Below are 23063 nucleotides of genomic sequence, written 5' to 3'. Positions count from 1 at the left end.
TGTTGGAAGACCCAGCCTCGACCCATCTTCAATGCTCTAACTGAGGGAAGGAGGTTCTTCCCCAAAATCTCGCAAAACATGGCCCCGGTCATCCTCTCCTTAATACAGTGCAGTCGCCCTGTCCCATGTGCAGAAAGACACCCCCAAAGCATGATGCTACCACCCCCATGCTTCACAGTAGGGATGGTGTTCTTGGGATGGTACTCATTATTCTTCTTCCTCCAAACAGGTTTAGTGGAATTATGACCCAAAAGTTCTATTTTGGTCTCATCTGACCACATGACTTTCCCCCATGACTCCTCTGGATCATCCAAATGGTCATTGACAAACTTAAGACATGCCTGGACATGTGCTGGTTTAATCAGGCTTAGTGTATAACAACAGTAACTTTGGAAACTATGGTCCCAGCTCTTTTCAGGTCATTGACCAGCTCCTCCCGTGTAGTTCTGGGCTGATTTCTCACCTTCCTTAGGATCATTGAGACCCCACGAGGGAGATTGACAGTCATGTTTAGCTTCCTCCATTTTCTAATGATTGCTCCAACAGTAGACCTTTTTTCACCAAGCTGCTTGGCAATTTCCCCATAGCCCTTTCCAGCCTTGTGGAGGTGTACAATTTTGTCTCTAGTGTCTTTGGACAGCTCTTTGGTCTTGGCCATGTTAGTAGTTGGATTCTTACTGATTGTATGGGGTGGACAGGTCGTTAGCTGACTTTATGCAGCTAACGACCTCAAACAGGTGCATCTAATTCAGGATAATAAATGTAGTGGAGGTGGACATTTTAAAGGCAGACTAACAGGTCTTTGAGGGTCAGAATTTTAGCTGATAGACAGGTGTTCAAATACTTATTTGCAGCTGTATCATACAAATAAATAGTTTAAAAATCATATATTGTGATTTCTGGATTTTTTTTTTTTTAGATTATGTCTCTCACAGTGGACATGCACCTACAATGACAATTTCAGACCCCTCCATGATTTCTAAGTGGGAGAACTTGCAAAATAGCAGGGTGTTCAAATACTTATTGTCCTCACTGTGTGTATATATATATATATATATATATATATATATATATATATATATATATATATATATATATATATATATATATATATATATATATACACAGTAGACTCTGTAAAACCCCTGAGCTAAAACTGATTCTGATTGGGTAAGAAGACACAGTAACCAGAGATGTGTGAGTCCAGACAAAGACATTCCGTGTACCTTACATGCTCACATCATAAAGATTGTATAGACATTGAACAGATAACATAGGAATGTGTGTTTAGAGAACTAGTATAAGGCCCATCTTAATACTAATATATATTTTCCCCACCTTCTCCACCTCTTCTCCCTGCAACCGCACCCCTCCACTGCCCTCCCTCTCATTCACACACATGTACTCTGTCTTACTCCTACTGACTTTCATTCCCCTTTTCTCCAGCGTGCACCTCCACCTCTCCAGGCTCTTCTCCACCTGCTCCCTACTCCAACCACAAATCACAATATCCTCCACAAACAACATAGTCCATGGAGACTCCTGTCTGACCTTGTCCTTCAACCTGTCCATCACCACTGCAAACAGGAAAGAGCTCAGAGCTATTTATGTGGAAACAGTTAATAAAATGAAACACCTTCTATGACAGAATCTGTTTTATTAGCCAATGTATTTCCTTTAGTCCTAAGATCTATGGTTTCAGCCTCAACCCAAGTACTTCAGGCCCACGTCTCTCACAGTAATGCACTTTTATTTTCATTCAAAAAGGTGATTCATTTTGCTCATATTTCTGTAAGTTGATTGAAAGGATAAACCACTTAAGATGAACCATCTAGTTCTCAAGGGGGTCCTTAACAAATAGACAGAAACTACTGTACATAAAGCAAAATAGACAAAACAATTCAAATACATACACAGAGAAAAACTCTCCCAGGTCCAGCCAATCCCCACCACACCAACTTGTTCCCCGAAGAATGTTCAAATACATGCAGTAAATGTACAAATACTAAAACAAAGCTCTGCATGCATTAACATGCATAAACACCTTACTATACACATTACTTTCTATATCTCAGATGTAATTTTAAGCAAGATCAGATTGTTTGAAGTTGAGTAAAAAGACATGCCATAAATGATGAATTAATAATGCAGTGTGATGTCAAATTAAACAAGATTCCACATATAAATATGCTTAATCTATACACTATATTGCTAAAAGTTTGTGGACCCCTGGCCATAAGATTTATATGTGATTTTTGAACATCCCATTCCACATTCAGTCTCCATTTGCTCTTATAATAAGCTTCCCTCTCTGGAAAGATGTTCCACTAGATTATGGATTGTGTTTGTTTAGATTTGTGCTCATTCAGACAGAAGGGTCTTAGTAAAGTCAGGTACTGATGTAGGTGAGGTGAAGAGGACTTGGGTTCAATAGAGTTGAGGTAAGTATTTATGTTATAATGTTTATAATACACTCACACTCCCATAATACCTCACACCTCATACCTGTCTCATACCTGTTTAGAGCATTCTAAAAATACAAGTTCATTTCCTTCGACACAGTCCTTTGTGCACATCCATCTGAAGAAATACAGAAAAACAAAACAGCAAGAGGTTTTTATAGAAGAAGGTGAAGTTCAGTTCTTGTATGTGTAAAGCATCAACAAATTTACTTTCTTTTGGCTTCTCCCATTAGGGGTCGCCACAGCGGATCATCCGCATGTTTTTACGCTGGATGCCCTTCCTTACGCAATCCTCCCCATTTATCCAGGCTTGGGACCGGCACTAAGAGTGGCCGGGGTTGGTTCCCTGACCGGGGATCGAACCCGGGCCGCAGCGGTGAAAGCGCCACATCCTAACCACTAGACCACCAGGGGACCTTGTAAAGCATCAACAAATACACAAAGAAATTCTGAAGAGTAACAGCAATGGGGGCATTTCATCAACACAGTTAATGGAAAGCTGTGCTCACTTGAAAAAACCTGGCTTGAATTAACAGTAACATTCACTGCAGGCTCAAGCCATTCCACCAAACTAATTAAGCCATGTGTAGTCAACACTGACTTCAACCAGGCTCAACCAGCTGACAGTTTAGGGACTTGACCAGCTAACTTTGCTACGAGCTGATTGGCTGTTAAAAACAGGTGCCACAAGGCTTAAAACTGACTGAACTCTTCAGGGCTGCTTATGTTCTCCATGCACAAGCACAATGCTTATTCAAGCACCCTGGTCTATTTTTTTTTCTATACCCTGGTCTATTTTTTTTTTAGAACAAACAATCATACATTTAAATAAGTTAATTACCTAAATTGTGTTTTCTTCTTCATCCTTACTGGTGTCTGGACTACTGAGGCCACTTTGATCTTCTGCTTCAACATGTGGAAGGGCAGAGGCCTCAGGGCCTAAAGCAGTCTTGTACTGTTAGAGGACCACTTGCAACCTTTCTGACATCTTCTTAAGAGACAGCAAAGTCCCTCATTTCCCTTGTCTACATCGCAAAATACAAGAGGCAACAATTCACCCATTTAAATCTGTATACCAGGATGGCTGGCATTTTCTTGTGCATCATTGTCATACTGCCAGCTACCTGTGGAATAAACCCACTTAAGGCAACTCTGATGTCTCACTGAGGTGACTTTATGCAGCGAAGCCCAAAGCAGCAGAAAGCGATTTGTGTTGCAGCCAATGTCTAATAGCTATTTTATGTTAACATCTTTCTTCTACAGGTGTGGTAAAGTAACACCTTGTGTAGAATTCAAGGAGTTACATTAATAAAAAGGTTTTTGATGATGCTGACCAGCTGGATTTTCTATGTTGACTGGAGGAGATAATAATAAGCTTGATGTTATGCTAACCTTTTGTTACACATCAGGAAACAAATTCTAATGTTCAAAATTATTTAGTTCATTTCAGCTTTCATGTAACAGCAACAATACAATAAATCTCTTAAGCAAATGTGACACACTTTAAAGCCCTAAGACTTTAAAGACAAATGACCATCTCAAACAGAGCTGTTCTACTTCATCCAAGTTATGTGATAGACACTGATATGTTTTTTTATTGTAATATGGACAGGGGTTTTATTAAACTTTCACTCCTCAGCTATCTTGTATTTGAGAACAATTGGCAGGCTCTGCAAGCATGTGCAGTGTTGTTCCATCTCCAACACCAAAATGCTTTTGTCCTCTTGCAGTCACATTGTCAACATCACTTGGTCATGCATTTGCTTCTTGATTGAAATGTTTGCTAAGAATCAACAATAGTTATATGTTTATATGAGACGATCTTGCATAATAGCATGGCACTGTTTTGTAACTACAAACACATACTTCTTTTATCCAAATTAAATCTTAGTTCATTGTACTCTATATAGCTGACCTGTAAATACATTCTGGTGAAGCGTCTGAAAGCTGACATACCACTGCCATGAACCTCCCACGACCATATTTGAGACATGGTGCTCTCTCCAGTAAGGGAATGCTCCACCACAGCTACATCAATGTTTGTTTCAGAGTATAGTACAAGACCATTGTAGTTCTTGATCTCCTGAAGAAGGAGTTTTTTGTCTTCTGCCAGCTTCCTTCTAAGGCGGTGGAAGCTTGCTGCTGTCTAGAAAGACAGGAAGTACAGGGGTAGAGGTTTTGTCACAGCACTGTTCAACAAGTGAAAATTTATTGCACCTAAAAAAAAATGAAAGCAAAGCTGCAATAATTGAAGTATGTGAAAATTTCACTTTAGATTGATAAACAGGTAAGTCAATGGTTCAGTGTGTAACATTTAGGGTTACATATATTCCTGAAAATAAGAATTGTGCTTTAATTACTTTGGAATGAGCAGTTTTTTTATCTAAATATGGTCCCCTTCCACGGAAGCCGCCATGTTCCTACGGTAACCCACAATGGAAAAACAAACTACTGGCTCTAGATAGAACCAATCACTTTTTCTACTTCAGCTTGGAGGAAGATGGTTGTAATCTACAACCACACCGCTAGTTACCACTAAATCCTACAGACTGGACATGCGTGCAGGTGAAAGGAGCACCACAGCAGAGCTGTTTTTCCTCAAATGAAGCAGATGAAAACTCTAAGAAGCTGCGCTGTAGTGTATCGACATTGATATGTCCAGACTGGAAGATATACATATATAATAGAATATGTGATGTCTGTTTACAGAAAGAAGTTTTATAATATGGTAAAACAATTACAGTTACTCTTCCTTCAATCTTAGTGCGATGTTTCAGCTGCTTTGTGAAGGCTTGTCTGGAGAATCCCGGAGAGATGACCTTGAGTTCCTGAAAGCAGCTCAGGAGGTCCAGTGTATAAAGTGTGGAACTGTTGACAGAAGCTGGCCAATAGCCACTCCGAAGGATGTCCTTCAGTCAGGGGTCCACTGATGATGGCATGTTTGACAAACATATAGCGGCTGATGCAAGTCAAAACGGACTTGGAACAAAATAAATGTATAAAAAAAATACATAAATAAATAAATACACATTTACTACATGCTTACTTTTACAACAGTTCAGTAACTCTGCATATTGTGAATGGTTGAAAGACATAACACAAGTTCCTATAATCCCAGTAGAGCACTCATACTGAACTTCTTGAGTAGAATCACACATTGTTTACATTTCTCTAACTCGCTAAATCGGAAACAGATGTGTTGATTGGACTTCACACAGGAAGTGCTTTGCAGAAGTGTACTATTTTTTTTGTTTGTAAAGAACAATAATAAAAGATGTCTGTCTTGGTTTGGGTTAATAATAATACCATGTACTAAACAATAGATTTTGACACAACTGCAATTGTAAGCACAATGCCACAACACACTCGTGTGAAAATCATAAAAATAAGTTTTTACCATTGATTTTACCAAGAAAATACAAAATAAAGCTGTAGGACAATTTAGATAAAGACCAATTAAAAGTCAACTGATCAATATTTAGAAAAAAACACACCATCATTCAGTATCAAACTAAATCTTAGTCTAAATCTTTACTAAATTCTGTTCTTAATGCATCCACTGGACTGTCAGTTTTGTCTAAAGAGTTTCTTTAATTACACATGGGGTTTGGATTTAAACTTAAATTCATCACTGTGATTTACCAAATTGCTGTTGAGGATGTCGACAAACAGTCACGATCTTTAAACACTAATGTGAGTTTCCCTCCCTCGAAAAGAACCATCTTTTAATACTTGAATCTTTATTTCTTAAATAACATTCTCTTCATATTCACATTTATCAGTTCATTTTGTCCCCTAATCCAGGTCAATCTTTCACTGAGGACTGAGGAGTCTATATTCAAAAAAATACAGGTAAACATTTTGATATTTCTATTTTAGCTATATTTCTACATGTTTTTATTGCTATATTTTCTATTGATAGTTCAACTTGTATATCTTCTATAAGTCTTTTAAGGGTTACAGCCCTGTGTCTCATCCATCAGAAAGTGCAGAAGAGGGGACTTCATCAGAGGTGCAGGTAAATAAGGACATTTGTATGTCATTTTGGTTCACATTTTGTTACATACACACATTTTGTACGTCTCTAAATGTGTAGATAAACTGAACGTAAGATGTGATGCGTAATTCAGGACATAGCGGAATGCAATGTTGTCGAGTTTAAAAATAAGTAGATCAACATTAAAGCTTAACACAAATCTTTTAGTAAATACTTTAAATATGATCCTTATTTTGTTCTTTTTCCATTTGTTATTGAATATCAACTGGGCCACGTCAGGTTTCTCAAATAACCATGTCACAGATACCAGTTGGATGAACATAGTTGCTTTCCTATGAAGCACAATGTAAGAGGGGCTTTAATGGAGGACTTACTAAAGCTGTTAAGGTTATTTAGTGGGGATGCTGCAAGCGTCCCACGTAGCAAGTACATTCTAGAAAAGGTGTTTAAATTGGTTTTGTCTACAAATCAGAATATCCTCATTATTGTGGTATTTGCAGCTCTTACATTGGCTTTTCAGTGTCTAAGGACAGTGGATTAAAATGCCAGATTTGCTCATCAACACAAACTGTGAGACAAAGTGTAGAATTTGGTCAGTCTTTTATTTGTATACCATTGAGGGATCCATTTAAAGCTCTTCTGGAGAATGAATTCAAAAAGATTTACAATGACCAAAACAGGGATGAAATAACGGATATTTCTGATGGGAAGTTGTACAAATATCTGAAAGCAGTTAGCGATTCTTTCTTTTCTGTGTTCCAGTCATAAAAATTCAGCATTTGGCCCTTACTATGATTTGTTAAAGAAGTACCCCCTGAGAAAAGAGATAAAAATGTCTACTATATGCCTTGTGGTTTGGCTCATCTGAACCACTAATGACAAGCTTCCTCAAACCTTTTGTGGAGGAATGCTAAATTCTTGGACAAACGAGACCTTAATGGCAAGATCCAGTAGATTAATTAATTAAAACCACAAAGGTCTATGCATTAAGTGCTGTATGTGATGCTGTTGCACGACCTTTGCTGCAAAATTTCAAACAGTCTTCATCCAGGTGTTCAAGTGAGAAAAGGCACTGGGACTGTGCGAGTGTATCCTTGTTTGGAGGAGATGCCAGACCTTAGAGATCACAACACAACTGTGCAAATAGGTGAGATTGGCAAAAATAACGAACAGAGCATTTTGGTCATAAAAGGGGCATCTCTAATTGTGGACCCAATTTTCACCTGATCAATGGTGTGGTCCCTGATTACATGTATCGTGTGTTGCTGAGGGTTTGGCTGCTAATAGCCACTTCATGGTTTAATTCTAAAAGCTGCAGTCAACCATGGTATACTGGTTTGAACAATTCAAGAGTAGATGAAAATCTTTTAGCAATCAAGCTTCCAAGCTTTTTTTCCTGAATCCCACGGTCTATTGTTGAGCGTAGGTTTTGGAAAGCTCCCAAATGGCAGAAATGGCTTTAATATTACAGTTTGCCAGTCCTGAAGGGGAAATGTCCAAACAAGTATCTTTGCCACTGGGTTTTACATGTACATTTTGCTAGGTTCAGACATTTGTCAAGAAGATATTGACCATGCTCATGAGGCTCTAGAGCTTTATGTTAAATCAGTTCAGTCTTTGTATGGTGAAGATCAGATGACCTACAATGTGCTCCTGCATTTGAGAAAGTGTTGAGAATGTAGGTCCTCTCTATGCCCAGTCTGATTTCATGTTTGAGAATTATAATGGCTACTTGCTTAAGCGAGTAAAAATCAGTAATGCAGTACCTCAGCAGATTTACAAAAGAGTAGCATGGTCTTGTGCATTGCCACGCATAGCTAAGGCCTGCTGTATCTTTTAAGTCCCCTGTGTAGAGTGCTAAGACAGGGCAAAAGGAAATGTTACATAGCTATCCTGCTGTATCCTGATGTCTCACCTGAAATAAAATCATTCTACATAGAAATGACCTCCAGTAAACATCACATAAGGAACTGTGCTAGATATGACAGAGTGACTGCACTTGGAGTGGCAAAGATTAGGCCTGTGTCTGAAAATGATATGAACACATTACATGCATTGCTAGATGTACCGTGACCTCTACTGGCAGCTACTACAACAGAAGATTTGTCAATGGAAAAGTCATTCACAGCCAAACATATACAAAGACAAAGAAAATGAACAACTCTGTTGTTATATTAAATGATAGCAGTATTTTTTATGTTTTCATACCTTCTCTGTGTCAGTGATGACCAACATCGCCTATATGCAGTCAGAAAAATGTGGAAACTGTACAGTGCAGAAGCTGGTTCGAGGATCTACTGTCAAAATATCATTAACCTTCATGAAGACTGTTTATTTTCCTACAGGATTTGAAAGAGCAGTTGACAGCAATGACATTATGAGACCATGTATTTACATTCATTGTTGTTTGTAACAAATCAAAACATATTGTTGTAAATAATCAAAGTTAAATCAAAAATATTTCTAGAACAGTGACCTAAAATGCTACAAATGAAGGGGTTAAAAATTGGCTTGAATATGTGACAGAAAGTCATGTATGTAAATGTCACATGGACTCTGTTGGTAATGATGTGTGTAAGAATCACTTTGAGATCTTGTAAAGTTTTATGTTTGTAGGTATAAAATAGAACTATTGTATATACTAAATGTAGAACTGTGATAAAGTTGTGATAAAGAAATTGTCACAAAGGAAGATGAAATCTGGTGATGTCATATTTGAAATAAAATCTATATTGGTATGTGAAATATGCAACTAAACCTTTAAGACACAATAATAAATAATTTAGTAATTAAAATGTGTGCTTGTGTGTAGTTTAAATGTTGTATCGTATCTAAATGTGAAAATCAGTATACAGTAAGACTATTATTGACTATAGGCATAAAGACCACACGTAGGTGAAGATAAGAGCAAAGTCATGAGTGAAGTACAGATTTCATATTCAATTATCTTTCCCTGAGTTTTTACATCATGAACATCTATAAGGTTTTAGTCATATGTAGGACTTATAGAACATATATGATTAAAAATACATTCATATTATGCATTTTGTATGTGTTTATTGCAGCATATGTGTCCCTCACAAAATTCTGTTGGAACATATAAGATGCAAAATAAGTGAACTTTTTGCCTTGTGATTATCAGCCACTGGTTAGTATGTATGTAAACTGTCCAATCAGCGCATGAGTTGCTTAATGTTCTAGCCAATCATATATGATAAGGGGCGGGACATGTACTGAGTATGTAGCGCCCATTATGTGACGTCATCACAGGACCTGCACTGTAGCCTGGTGGTCACGTGGTCGTTTACGGTGCTCAATAATGTCTTGTAATTTTTTTGGTTTTGTTTTTGCCTCCGCACACAAATTTATTTATGTGTATTTTTTTATGTATTAATTCATTTAAACTCTATACAATGCAAAAAATGACAAAAAAATAAAAAGATTTCTGTAAAGTTTAAATAACATTGTATTTTCTTATTTTTCGAATTTGAACTGTTTTTCTTTAGTTTATTCATTTTTGTGCTTTTGTTGTGAAGTGAAGTTTGTGTCATTGCTGCTACACTGTGCATCTGAATGATAATGGCTCAAATCTTACAATAAAATGTAGGTTTTTTATCACATTTTCTACTTTCATTTATCTGATTCTCTCCCCAGTGTCGAACTGCTCCATGACTTTGTGTATCAGTCACCTCACAACTATAGGAAAGATTTACCCTAATCTCCTTTCTTTCTTAATTCAATCTCTCAGTTAGTTTCTACTCACTCAGGGTGAAACCTGGAGCTGTTTAGATGAACACAACGTTGATTTCCTGGCAGGAATTAAGGAAAGACACACGGTTACTCAGACCACATCTCTGTTATGCTAATTCCAGCATACAGACCGCTCATCAGACGCTCTAAACCCTAAACGCTTCTGAAACAGGTGAGGACCTGGCCAGCAGGAGGCGCCTCTGCTCTTCAGGACTGTTTTGTGTGCACTGACCGGGACAAGTGCTTTGATCACGTGATCATTTCCAAGACCATCACTACACGCTCCAACCAGAAACAGTGGATGACCGCAATAGTGTGTACCCACGGAGTAGAGTAAACCCATGGAGGTCTACTGGATCAGACAAGGTTCCAGGCAGAGTGCTCAGGGAATGTGTAGAGCAGATAGCGGATGTCTTCATCGACATCTTTAACATCTTCCTGAGCTGCAACTTTGTTCCTACGTGCCTCAAGACGACGACCATCATCCCTGTGCTAAAGTCTACAGTCTCCTGCCTCAATGACTACCGTCTCATCGCGCTCACACCCATCGTGAGGAAGTGCTTCAAGAGGCTCGTCATGAAGCACATCAAGACCCAGCTTCCACCCTCACTGAACTCCATGCAGTTTGTGTCATCCAAAACCTTTAATGCAACATAGTTATTCACGACGTGTATAAATGTACTGCGCTACCACATGAACAAGTGTTTGTACAGCATACATGTACACACACAATCACATCTGTATAGATAGATAGATAGATAGATAGATAGATAGATAGATAGATAGATAGATAGATAGATAGATAGATAAATAGATAGATAGATAGATAAATAATTGTATTAAGTATAACAGACTCTTGTAGAGTTTAAGTGTAATTTTAATCAGTTAAATAAAAAACTGAACATCGGAAATTTTTGTAGTAGTAAAATGCTACCGCCTGGTGGTGATATGAGGCATTGCAACTTGTCGCAAGCTTTACTTTCGATATTTTTTATGCTTCCACACGGACGGTTTTAACTTGTCGGACCTGCGCTTCACGGCAGATTTCATTGCTGATTTGAGACTTGGCGCATCAGTAAAAACAAATATTTAATGAGAATTTTTCTGTGGATTTATTTTTTAAATATCCGACTAAAGCAAGAACGTCTTGAATAAATTTGTTTTGCGTTTAAAGTTTTATTTTCACTCTTTTTATATTTATGTTCAATAAAAATGGACGGGTTCTCAGTGAATCATGAATAATTAAGCAAATAATAAAATGAATGAAATCGTTGTGACTTTTATATATTCTTTATTCTATTATATATTTTAAAATTTTATAATAGCTATCTTATTTTTTATATATGTAGAATATTGTTAGATACAATATACATTATTAGATTCATTATTATTATTATTATTATCATTATTATTGTTATTATTATTATTATTATTATTATTATTATTATTAGAAATATGATTATATTGATAACAGACTCTTGTACAATTTAAGTGTAATTTTAATGAAATTTGAGGTAAAATATAAAAAATCTGAACATCGGCGATTTTTGTAGTAGTAAAATACCTCCATCTAGTGGTGATATGAGACATTGCAACTTGTCGTCGAGCGGTACTTTTGGTATTTTTGCTCTGTTTCCACACGGATGGTTTTTACTTGTCGGACCTGTGCTTCATGCCAGATTTTATTCAGTAAAAAGAAATGTTTAATATTTATTTCTCGGTGGATTTATTTTTTAATATCCGACTAAATGAAGGATGTCGTGAATACGTTTTTAAATAAAGTTAAAAATTTTGTCCTTTTTTATATTTATATTTAATAACAATGGACGAGTTCTGAGTGAATCATGAATAATTAAGTAAATAAAAAAAAGGAATAAAAAAAAAATCGTTGTGACTTTTATATATTCTTTATTAAATTATATATTTAAAAATTGTATAATAGCTATCCTATTTTTGTATATATGTAGAATATTATTAGATAAAAATTGGCTTGAATATGTGACAGAAAGTCATGTTTGTAAATGTCACATGGACTTTGTTGGTGATGATATGTGTAAGAATACATTGCTAGATTTATTATTATTATTATCATGATTATTATTATTATTATTAATAAGATGATTATATTGATAATAACAGACTCTTGTACAGTTTCAGTGTAATTTTAATGAAATTTGAGGTAAAAAAAAAAAAAAAAAACTAGACATCGACGATTTTTGTAGTAGTAAAATGCTACCATCTAGTGGTGATATGAGACATTGCAACTTGTCGTGCGGTACTTTTGATATGTTTGCTCTGTTTCCACACGTACGATTTTAACTTGTCGGATCTGTGTTTCATGGCAGATTTTATTAGTAAAAACAAATGTTTAATGTTTATTTTTTGGTGGATTTGCTTTTTAAATATCTGACTAAAGAAAGGACATAGTGAATACATTTTTAAATACAGTTTAAATTTCGCCTTTTTTATATTTAATAAAAATGGACGGGTTTTAAGTGAATCATGACGCCATGGCCCAATTTCAAATTATGTTGTTCCACTGAAGCGCTCATGTATATTAGGTTGTGCTGCTAGGGCGCTAATGGGAAACACTGTTGTGCTGCCATTGCACTAGTTCAAAAGATGTTGTGCAAATATGGTTCTAATTTAAATTATTATTGTGCTGCTATGGCCCTGGTGTGAAACACTGTTCTGCAACTATAGCTCTAATGCTAATTACACAGTGCTGTTATGACTATAATTCAGATTATGTTGCACTGCTATATAGCCCTGATGTGAAACACCGTTAGCATTAGAGCTATAGGAGCAGAACAGTGTATCCCACCAGGGCCCTAGTAGCACAACATTATTTGAATTGGAGTCATAGTAGCACAACAGTTAGCAGAACAATGGTGTGCTACTATGACTCCAATTCAAATAATGCTGTGCTGCTATGGTTCTAATGCTAATTATGATGTGCTACTATGACTCTAATCCAAATGATCTTGGCCATCTATGGCTCTAAGTCAAATGATGCTCTGCTACCATGGCTCTAATTCAAATCATGTTGTGCTGTTATGGCCCTAGTGGGAAACACTGTTCCGCTACTGTAGCTCTAATAAGAATTATGTAGTACTGATATGGCTCTAATTCAAAGTACGTTGTGCTACTATGGCTCTCATTCAAATTATGGTGTGCTGCTAGGGACCCTAGCCCTGATGTGGCTACAGGGCACTGGTGTGAAACACTATACTGCTACTATAGCTCTAATGCTAATTGTGTTTCACATCAGGGCCCTAACAGCACAACATACCTTGAGTTAGAGTCATAGTAGCACAACATTGATCTGCTACTATAGCTCTAATGCTAACTATGTTGTGCTACTATGACTCTAATACAAATTATGTTGTGCTGCTAGGGCCCTGATGTGAAACACTGTACTGCTACTATAGCTCTAATGCTAATTATGTAGTGCTGCTATAACTATAATTCAAATTATGTTGGCCAACTATGACTCTAATTCAAATTACGTTGTGCTACCATGGCTCTAATTTGAAATATGTTGTGCCTCTAGGGCCCTGATGTAAAACACTGTGCTGCTACTATAGCCCTAATGCTAATTATGTAATGCCCATATGAATCCAATACAAATCATGTGGGCCAATTATGGCTCTAAGTTAATATATGTTGTGCCTCTAGGGCCCTGATGTGAAACACTGTGCTGCTACTATAGCTCTAATGCTAATTATGTAGTGCTGCTATGACTCTAAGTCAATTTATTTTGTGCTACTAGGGCCCTGATGTGAAACACTGTACTGCTACAATAGCTCTAATGCTAACTGTGTTTCACATCAGGGCCCTAACAGCACAACATACCTTGAGTTAGAGTCATAGTAGCATAACATTGTTCTGCTACTATAGCTCTAATGCTAACAATGCTGTGCTACTATGGCTCTAATTTAAAATATGTTTTGCCACTAAGGCCCTGATGTAAAACATTGTGCTGCTACTATAGCTCTAATGCTAATTATGTTGTGCCTCTATGACTGTAATCCAAATGATCTTGGCCAACTATGGCTCTGAGTCAAATCATGGTGTGCTACTATGGCCCTGTTGTGAAACACTGTACTGCTACTATAGCTCCAATGCGCTATATATATATATATATATATATATATATATATATATATATATATATATATATATATATATATATATATATATATATATATATATATATAGCGCATTAGAGCTATAGTAGCAGAACAACGCTAATTCGAACAGTGCTAACCCTAACTCCATGTCACTCAGGCTGCGCTAACCTTAATTCGAACAGTGCCAACCCTAACCTAACCCCATATCATTCAGGCTGCGCTAACCCTAATTCGAACAGTGCTAACTCTAACCCTAATTCCATGTCACTCAGGCTGCTTTAACCCTAATTCGAACAGCGCTAACCCTAACCCTGTTCCATTCAGGCCGCTCTAACCCTCAATTGAAAAGTGGTAATCCTAACCCTACCTTTGTGCTGCACTAAGCCAAACTCAAATTAAGTTGTGCTGCTATGGCCTTAATGTGAAACACTGTTGTACTACTACAGCTCTAAAGCTAACTATGTAGTCCTACTATGACTCTAATTCAAAAGATGTTGTGCCACTATGGCAGTAATATAAATTATGTCGTGCGGCCATGGCCCAAATTCAAATTAGGTTGTTTTACTATAGCCCTAATTCAGATTCTGTTGTGCTACTATGCCTCTGAATGGAAGTATGTTGTGCTGCGCTGGCCCTGATCTGGATCAATGTTCTTCAACTATAGCTCTAATGATAATTCTGTTGCGCTACTATGATTCTAATTCAGATTATTTTGGCCAACTATGGCTCTAGGTCAAATGATGGCATGCTACTGTAGTTCCAATTTAAAATATGTTGTGCTGCTAGGGCCTTGATGTCAAACACTGTTGTGCTACAGTAGCTCTAATGCTAATTATGTAGTGCTGATGTGACTAATTAAAATTATGTTAGCCAACTATGACTCTAATTCAAATTATGTTGTGCTACTATGGCTCTAATTCAAATGATGGCATGCTGCTATGGCCCTAGTGGGAAACACTGTTCCGCTACTGTGGCCCAAATTCAATTCATGCTGTGCTGTCCTGGCCCTGATGTTAAACACTGATGTGCCACTGTAGCTCTAATGCTAATTACGTAACGCCGATATGACTCCAATACTAATCATGTGGGCCAACTATGGCTCTAAGTTAATATATGTTGTGCCTCTAGGGCCCTGATGTGAAACACTGTACTGCTACTATAGCTCTAATGCTAATTATGTTGTGCGTTTATGACTCTAATCCAAATTATCTTGGCCAACGATGGCTCTGAGTCAAATGATGCTCTGCTACTATGGCTCTAATTCAAATTATGGTGTGCTGTTAGGGCCCTGATGTGAAACACTGTCCTGCTACTATAGCTCTAATGCTAATTATGTAGTACTGATATGACTATAATTCAAATTATGTCGGCCAACTATAACTCCAATTCAAATGATGTTGTGCTACTATGGCTCTAATACAAATTATGTTGTGCCTCTAGGGCCCTGATTTGAAACACAGTTCTGCTACTGTAGCTCTAATGCTACCCATGTTGTGCTGCTAGGGCCCTGACGTGAAGCACAGTTAGCATTAGAGCTACACTAGCAGCACAGTGTTTCAAATCAGGGCCCTAGAGGCACAACATAATTTGTATTAGAGCCATAGTAGCACAACATGATTTAAATTAGAGCCATTGTAGCACAACATAGTTCTGCAACTATAGCTCTAATGCTAATTACACAGTGCTGCCATGACTATAATTCAGATTATGTTGCCCAACTATCACTAATTCAAATTACGTTGTGCTTCTATGGCTCTAAATCAAAGTATGTTGTGCTGCTAGGGCCCTGATGTAAAACACAGTTGTGACGCCATGGCCCAATTTCAAATTATGTTGTTCCACTGAAGCGCTCATGTATATTAGGTAGTTCTGCTAGGGCGCTAATGGGAAACACTGTTGTGCTGCCATTGCACTAGTTCAAAAGATGTTGTGCAAATATGGTTCTAATTTAAATTATTATTGTGCTGCTATGGCCCTGGCGTGAAACACTGTTCTGCAACTATAGCTCTAATGCTAATTACACAATGCTATTATGACTATAATTCAGATTATGTTGCACTGCTATATAGCCCTGATGTGAAACACCGTTAGCATTAGAGCTATAGGAGCAGAACAGTGTATCCCACCAGTGCCCTAGTAGCACAACATTATTTTAAATGGAGTCATAGTAGCACAACAGTTAGCAAAACAATGGTGTGCTACTATGACTCCAATTCAAATAATGCTGTGCTGCTATGGCTCTAATTCAAATTATGTTGTGCTGCTAGGGCCCTGATGGGAAACACGGTTGTGTGACTATGGCCCTAATTCAAAAGATGATGTGCAAATATAGCTCAAAATTAAATTATGTTGTGCTGTTCTGCAAATATAGCTCTAATGCTAATTATGCAATGCTGCCATGACTATAATTTAAATGATGCTGTACTACTGTATCTCTAATGCTAAGGTTTGTTTACTTACCTCGTTATACAAAAGGTCATAGTCAGCGGGCGGGGAGAATTGCTGCCCCCGTAAAGAAGACCGCTCTTTGTATGAAAAAATGGGTGGCTCTTAAAAGAGCCGTTGGTTTTTATCTTAAAGACGGCGTTAACACGCTTTACTTTGAGCTGGTGTACTTGGTGACGGCCTTTGTGCCCTCGGACACGGCATGCTTTGCAAGTTCACCGGGAAGCAACAGGCGCACGGCTGTCTGGATTTCCCTGGAAGTGATGGTGGACCGCTTGTTGTAGTGAGCGAGACGAGAAGACTCACCGGCGATGCGCTCGAAAATGTCGTTTACGAAGGAATTCATGATGCCCATAGCCTTAGAAGAGATGCCGGTATCAGGGTGCACCTGCTTCAGAACCTTGTACACGTAGATAGCGTAGCTCTCCTTCCTTGACTTTCTGCGCTTCTTGCCTCCTTTGCCGGCCGTCTTCGTGACAGCCTTCTTGGAGCCCTTCTTGGGCGCGGTCTTTGCTGGATCAGTAGGCATAATGCTGCTTCTCGAGGAAACTGCGAGAGAATGAAAAAGGGCCGCCTCGCCGCCTCTCTATTTACAGACCTGCATTGTAATTACGTACAAGGGAAAGGAGTCGTATTATTGGTCACAAATCCAAACCTCATCATACAAGGCTCCGCCCTCGTCCCATCCTCTCCCGTTCCCTCTCCCCCGCCCCTGAGCTACTCTTTGTTTCCCTGCCCGCCGTTTTGTGCGCGCACACGCACAGACAAATATGAAGTACATATATATATATATATATATATATATATATATATATATAGAGAGAGAGAGAGAGAGAGACAAAACGGTAGTGCTTGTGCAACATTTTACCTTATTAGAATATATCTATAATTATTCCAAATTCCATTAGTCACATACACTTGAGAAAAGTTATTTCCTCCCCTTCTCCGCCACACACACACACACAATAAGAAACAATAGCTCATTTTGTAATATTTGGGTGGCTCTTAAAAGAGCCGTTGTGTTCACGTTATTTGGTAGGTAAGCGTTTAACCGCCGAAGCCGTAAAGAGTGCGTCCCTGGCGTTTCAGGGCATACACCACATCCATAGCGGTGACGGTCTTTCTCTTCGCATGCTCGGTGTATGTGACTGCATCGCGGATGACGTTCTCCAAGAACACCTTCAGTACACCACGAGTCTCCTCGTAGATCAGACCGGATATACGTTTAACACCACCACGGCGAGCCAGACGGCGGATAGCCGGCTTAGTGATACCCTGGATGTTATCGCGCAGAACCTTACGATGGCGTTTAGCGCCTCCTTTACCGAGTCCCTTACCACCCTTTCCTCTTCCAGACATGGTGCTGCTCTCACAAAGTCAAGCTGCTCAATAAAGAAGCCCCGCGCAATGCCCGCCTATTTATTCTCTCTCCACAGGACCTAGTTGAGAACAGGCGAGGGGGCGGACCTAAAACCAACGATCACACAAAACAATGTCTTCAAAGCGAAACGCCACAGCCGTTAACATGCTAGAGTCTTGTACTTCCTCAGGCTTTTTGTCCACACAAACATAGTGATATAGAAATAGTAATAGTCATGTAGTGGAATTGATTTAATTTGGTTTTTGCTCACAGCATGGTACACTCAATGCAGTTCAACCCACAAATATTTGAATTGAGAATAATAATTAGAAAAACTGTTTTGACTCAGTTGCAATTTTTATTCCAGTAGAAGTATAAATCAAATTGCAGTTCTTGTTGCATTAAGTAGGCTTATATCATCATGAGGAATGCAAAATATTGCACACACTATGCTTTCAGTTACTTACACACTGTGCCACTACTGACCAGAAAGGTGTAAATCTGATGGGGGACAAAATATTGAGCTACTGTACATATGCAATTAAAAGGTTTTCGCATATCCCAACTCATCTGGAAGCTGGGGTCAGAGCGCAGGGTCAGCCATGGTACAGCGCCCCTGGAGCTGATAGGGCTAAGTGCCGTAAAAAAGAGTGCGTCCCTGGCGTTTCAGGGCATACACCACATCCATAGCGGTGACGGTCTTCCTCTTCGCATGCTCGGTGTATGTGACTGCATCCCGGATGACGTTCTGCAAGAACACCTTCAGTACACCACGAGTCTCCTCGTAGATCAGACCGGATATATGTTTATACGGTGGTGTTAAACGCCTTGCTCAAGGGCTCAACCAGTGCCTTGCGCAAGGGCTCAACAGTGGTAGCTTGGCAGTGCTGGGGAACCGCTGACCTTGTGATCAGTAACCCAGAGCCTTAACCACTGGACTACCACTGCCCTGCTTACACCACTACCAGTAGTAGTAGTAGTAGCGTTAATCTTGTACTATACTTTTCAACACACAAGAAATATAGCATGACTATTGTAGGAATGGCCCATGATTATTATTAATATTAACAAGCATTATTCTCATTTCTATTAATGTGGTACTTTTTGCATTAGCAGTAGTAGCAATAGTAGTAGTCGTATTAGTAGTAGAAGTAGTAGTAGTAGTAGTAGTAGTAGTAGTCAGTTATCCATACATCTCTCACATAGACCAGGAGATTATGGTAATATTTGCATCAAGCATCAGAATGAGTGAGCATTGTGTGTACCTACATGGGCTGTAGAACATTGAGTAAATATATGTATATTATTTATCCAATTCAATAGGACGAAGTTTCAGAGACAGATGATGCTTCAGATACACAGTCACTTCTACAGCACCAATATTTTGATGGCACCTTAAAAAAGGGAGAAATGTTCCTTTATTGAGAAAACATATATGCAGATGCAAATACGAGTGCAGGAACAGGAACTCACAAATCATTCGTGAACATCATTCCACCACAGCAGGAGCTGACAAGCTGAGCAAACCCAGTGCTCAATCTGCACTAGTGTCCAGAAGTATATGGACAGGGCCACACACTTTGTCTGGGAGTGTATGCATCTTTTACCTATGCTGCAAAATATGCGGTAAGGTCTCTATGTGTGACCGGTTTAATGGCTTTTAAAATAAAGACAAATAGACAGGCATACATAATGGGTTAATTTTAAATCCGAAGACACGCCCACTGCTGCAGAGTTGCGCTTTGACATTGAGCACACCTGTGCCACGTAATTAGTTCAGCGTGCTCTTGGCTTTATAAAAAGCACTGTTGAGTTTGGCTCTTTGATACCTTTCCTATCTGTAGGCTGTGTGGCTAGAGAAGGTATTTTTGCGTATACTGTCCTGTTGCGGCCCCCTGGTGAGATGGTTGTTTTATTTGACTTTATTAGTTGCTGATCATGGTCTGAATGTGTGTTTGTAGGGATGTGTGCATGAACGCAGGTAGCATATAGTGACAATAGGTTAACCCCTGTTTATGAGGTAGGCAACTTAATTGTGGGTTATTTATGGGAGAGGGAAACCTTTTTGAAGTGTTTTATTTGTTTGTTTTTCAGGTGCGGCAAAGAGTGCTAGCTGCTGGTTTCTAGAGACTTCTACAAGCTGGTTTCTAGAGACTTCTACAAGCTGGTTTCTAGAGACTTCTACAAGCTGGTTTCTAGAGACTTCTACAAGCTGGTTTCTAGAGACTTCTACAAGCTGGTTTCTAGAGACTTCTACAAGCTGGTTTCTAGAGACTTCTACAAGCTGGTTTCTAGAGACTTCTACAAGCTGGTTTCTAGAGACTTCTACAAGCTGGTTTCTAGAGACTTCTACAAGCTGGTTTCTAGAGACTTCTACAAGCTGGTTTCTAGAGACTTCTACAAGCTGGTTTCTAGAGACTTCTACAAGCTGGTTTCTAGAGACTTCTACAAGCTGGTTTCTAGAGACTTCTACAAGCTGGTTTCTAGAGACTTCTACAAGCTGGTTTCTAGAGACTTCTACAAGCTGGTTTCTAGAGACTTCTACAAGCTGGTTTCTAGAGACTTCTACAAGCTGGTTTCTAGAGACTTCTACAAGCTGGTTTCTAGAGACTTCTACAAGCTGGTTTCTAGAGACTTCTACAAGCTGGTTTCTAGAGACTTCTACAAGCTGGTTTCTAGAGACTTCTACAAGCTGGTTTCTAGAGACTTCTACAAGCTGGTTTCTAGAGACTTCTACAAGCTGGTTTCTAGAGACTTCTACAAGCTGGTTTATAAACCCTATTTAGACTTTTGGTGTACAGTTGGGACTAAGCGGACGTCGCGGTAGTAAACCGCTATGTTACTGAGTGTTTTTAACAGATTATTTTGCGCACCGTTCTTTGTACTATGTTTGAGTGAGGACATGGATATTTATCTCTGGTGCAAGTGTATTAAAATAACAGGCTTTGTATTTTTGCTCTGTGAGCCACTTGTATACTTTTTAAATATTAATCGGGAGTTACCGGTTTTGCTGTACTGTGTTTTTCTTTGTGGGTATATAAGTTTATGTGCCATTTATGTAATTGTTTCCACATGTAATTATCTGATGAGCCGTGATTTGAGACTTAAACAGAAGGGGAGTATTTTTGTGTGTTGGCTTTGTTTTTGGTTTATTTTTTGGTTTCTTTGTTTAAGAATTATGCACTGATTTGCTGGGTGTTTTGTCCCTTCTGTTTAAAAAGTGGAATTAATCTAGTCTCTCCAATTGTGGGTAAATAACTGGTAAGCTGTAAATGGTATTTTAAAATATTTGTAAGCATTTTCTGTGAAATAAACTTGTACTATTTTTGGAAAGTCACGTCTCTGTCTTTAACCCCATCCGAACCAGCAGGGTCCTTCATATTTTTGTAACTTTTTGGTTTAATTTTTCTTTTGCGTTCAATTTATTTTCCTGGGTGAATAAATAACCCAGGTGGCGTAGTCGGTTCCTTTTTATTTCTAATACCTTTAACCAAAGGTTACAATTGTATTTGGACAGTGTCACGCTGACTTGTACAGACTGTCAATCAAACTATTATTCTAGAACTTAGCGCATCACGACACATTTTTCTTGGTAACTGCTCCACTGTCACAAAGAGTGTGTATGCTCACTGAGTGCTCACCTGAATAGGAAATGCAGTGTATGCTATATATCTCTGTTTATATTTCCTAATAACGTACCATGTAGTGTAGACAGGCATCATTTGATGAAGTGAACAATTCCTTTGACTTGACTTCGGTAATCAACAAAAGGTAGAGAGGAATGTGCACTTTCTAGATTTGGTCACACAATAGCAGTCAAGACCGATGCAGAACTACACACCATGCTGCATTAAGCAATCATTATTATTATTTATGGTATTCATCAAACCCTATTCTTAACTCATTCCTCAACTTACTAAGAATAATTATTAGGATCATGGTTGGTGGTGGTGGTAGTAGTAGTAAATGTAGTAGAAGAACTGGGTCTGAGATGAGATCAGAAAAAACAAACAAACAACATTCACAAATTAAACCTCAAAAAATTAGTCCAAAAACATTTCATACTAGTGTTTAAGGGTATACAGGGTTTCTTCCTAAAGTGAACTGTGAGTCCCTTTTTGTCTCGCTTCGTGTTTATCTAATAGGCCAGTAGAACACGTCATATATATATATATATCAAATTGCATTAGTGCCCATAACTATAGTCACAAGTTCCTAGATCATTTGAATATTTGTGTGTGCGTGTGTTTGTTTGGACAACAGAAGAGATTTGGGAAGAGCAAGAAATAAAACCAAACAATGTTGCACAATATCCTGGAAAGTGTCAGTATATTTGTACTGTGTTACAATTTGAAGAGAGAAACAGAGTGAGAGTCAATAATGTCACATTAGATTAACATGTGTGTGTCTCTCATTTCAGCAGGTTGTTTGTTGAATTTAGCTCAGCTTATACTACAGTTAGCCCTGTCAACAGCTTGGCATCAGCACACATCTCTGTAACTGGACCCTGGACTTGCTTGAACACCTTCACCTCCTCCAGTCCCACACTCAGGGATGCGTATTGTACCCTTACTTATATTCACTTTTCCACTAATGAGTGCTTACCTGCCTAAGCCTTAGAAAGCATCATCAAGTTTGCTGATGACACCACGAATGGTAGGCCTGATCAGAGGTAAAGATGAGACGGCTTTCAGGGAGGAGATCCAGCGCCTAGTAATTCACACCAACAGAGATGTTGTGGAGTGTGAATTCAGCCTCAAGTTACTTTAAGGCCTTATCTTCGAGGATCTCACCTGGTCACTGAACTCTTCTCTCTACTTCGCACACCCATGACTTTAGTACCACTCATATTACATCACTTCAATACCAGAACCTTTTTAAATGCGTTTCTTGCACATCCTTTCTGAACTGCTGCT

General features: G+C 38.5%; 2 protein-coding genes and 1 pseudogene across 3 annotated transcripts in view; all 3 read right to left on the bottom strand.

Moving 5' to 3' along the window:
* LOC310738041 (uncharacterized protein) overlaps positions 1 to 23063 on the bottom strand; it is a 924051-nt gene that overhangs the window by 720980 nt on the left and 180008 nt on the right. The gene's annotated exons all lie outside the window — the stretch shown is intronic.
* On the bottom strand, positions 16939 to 17325 carry LOC310738242 (histone H2B pseudogene; annotated as a pseudogene). Its single transcript has one exon. The product of its transcript is annotated as a histone H2B pseudogene (transcript).
* Positions 17835 to 18146, bottom strand: LOC310738256 (histone H4; the record flags this gene model as incomplete). The annotated part of the gene is made up of 1 exon (XM_083563241.1): positions 17835 to 18146. The coding sequence occupies one exon, from the start codon at positions 18144 to 18146 to the stop codon at positions 17835 to 17837; it is 312 nt and encodes a 103-aa protein (XP_083419367.1).

This window comes from Silurus aristotelis (assembly GCF_946808225.1).
Source record: "Silurus aristotelis genome assembly, chromosome: 15".
In the NCBI taxonomy this organism is placed as follows: Eukaryota; Metazoa; Chordata; class Actinopteri; order Siluriformes; family Siluridae; genus Silurus; species Silurus aristotelis.
Note: the sequence above shows the minus strand (reverse complement) of the source record. Positions and strands in the feature narration are given on the sequence as shown.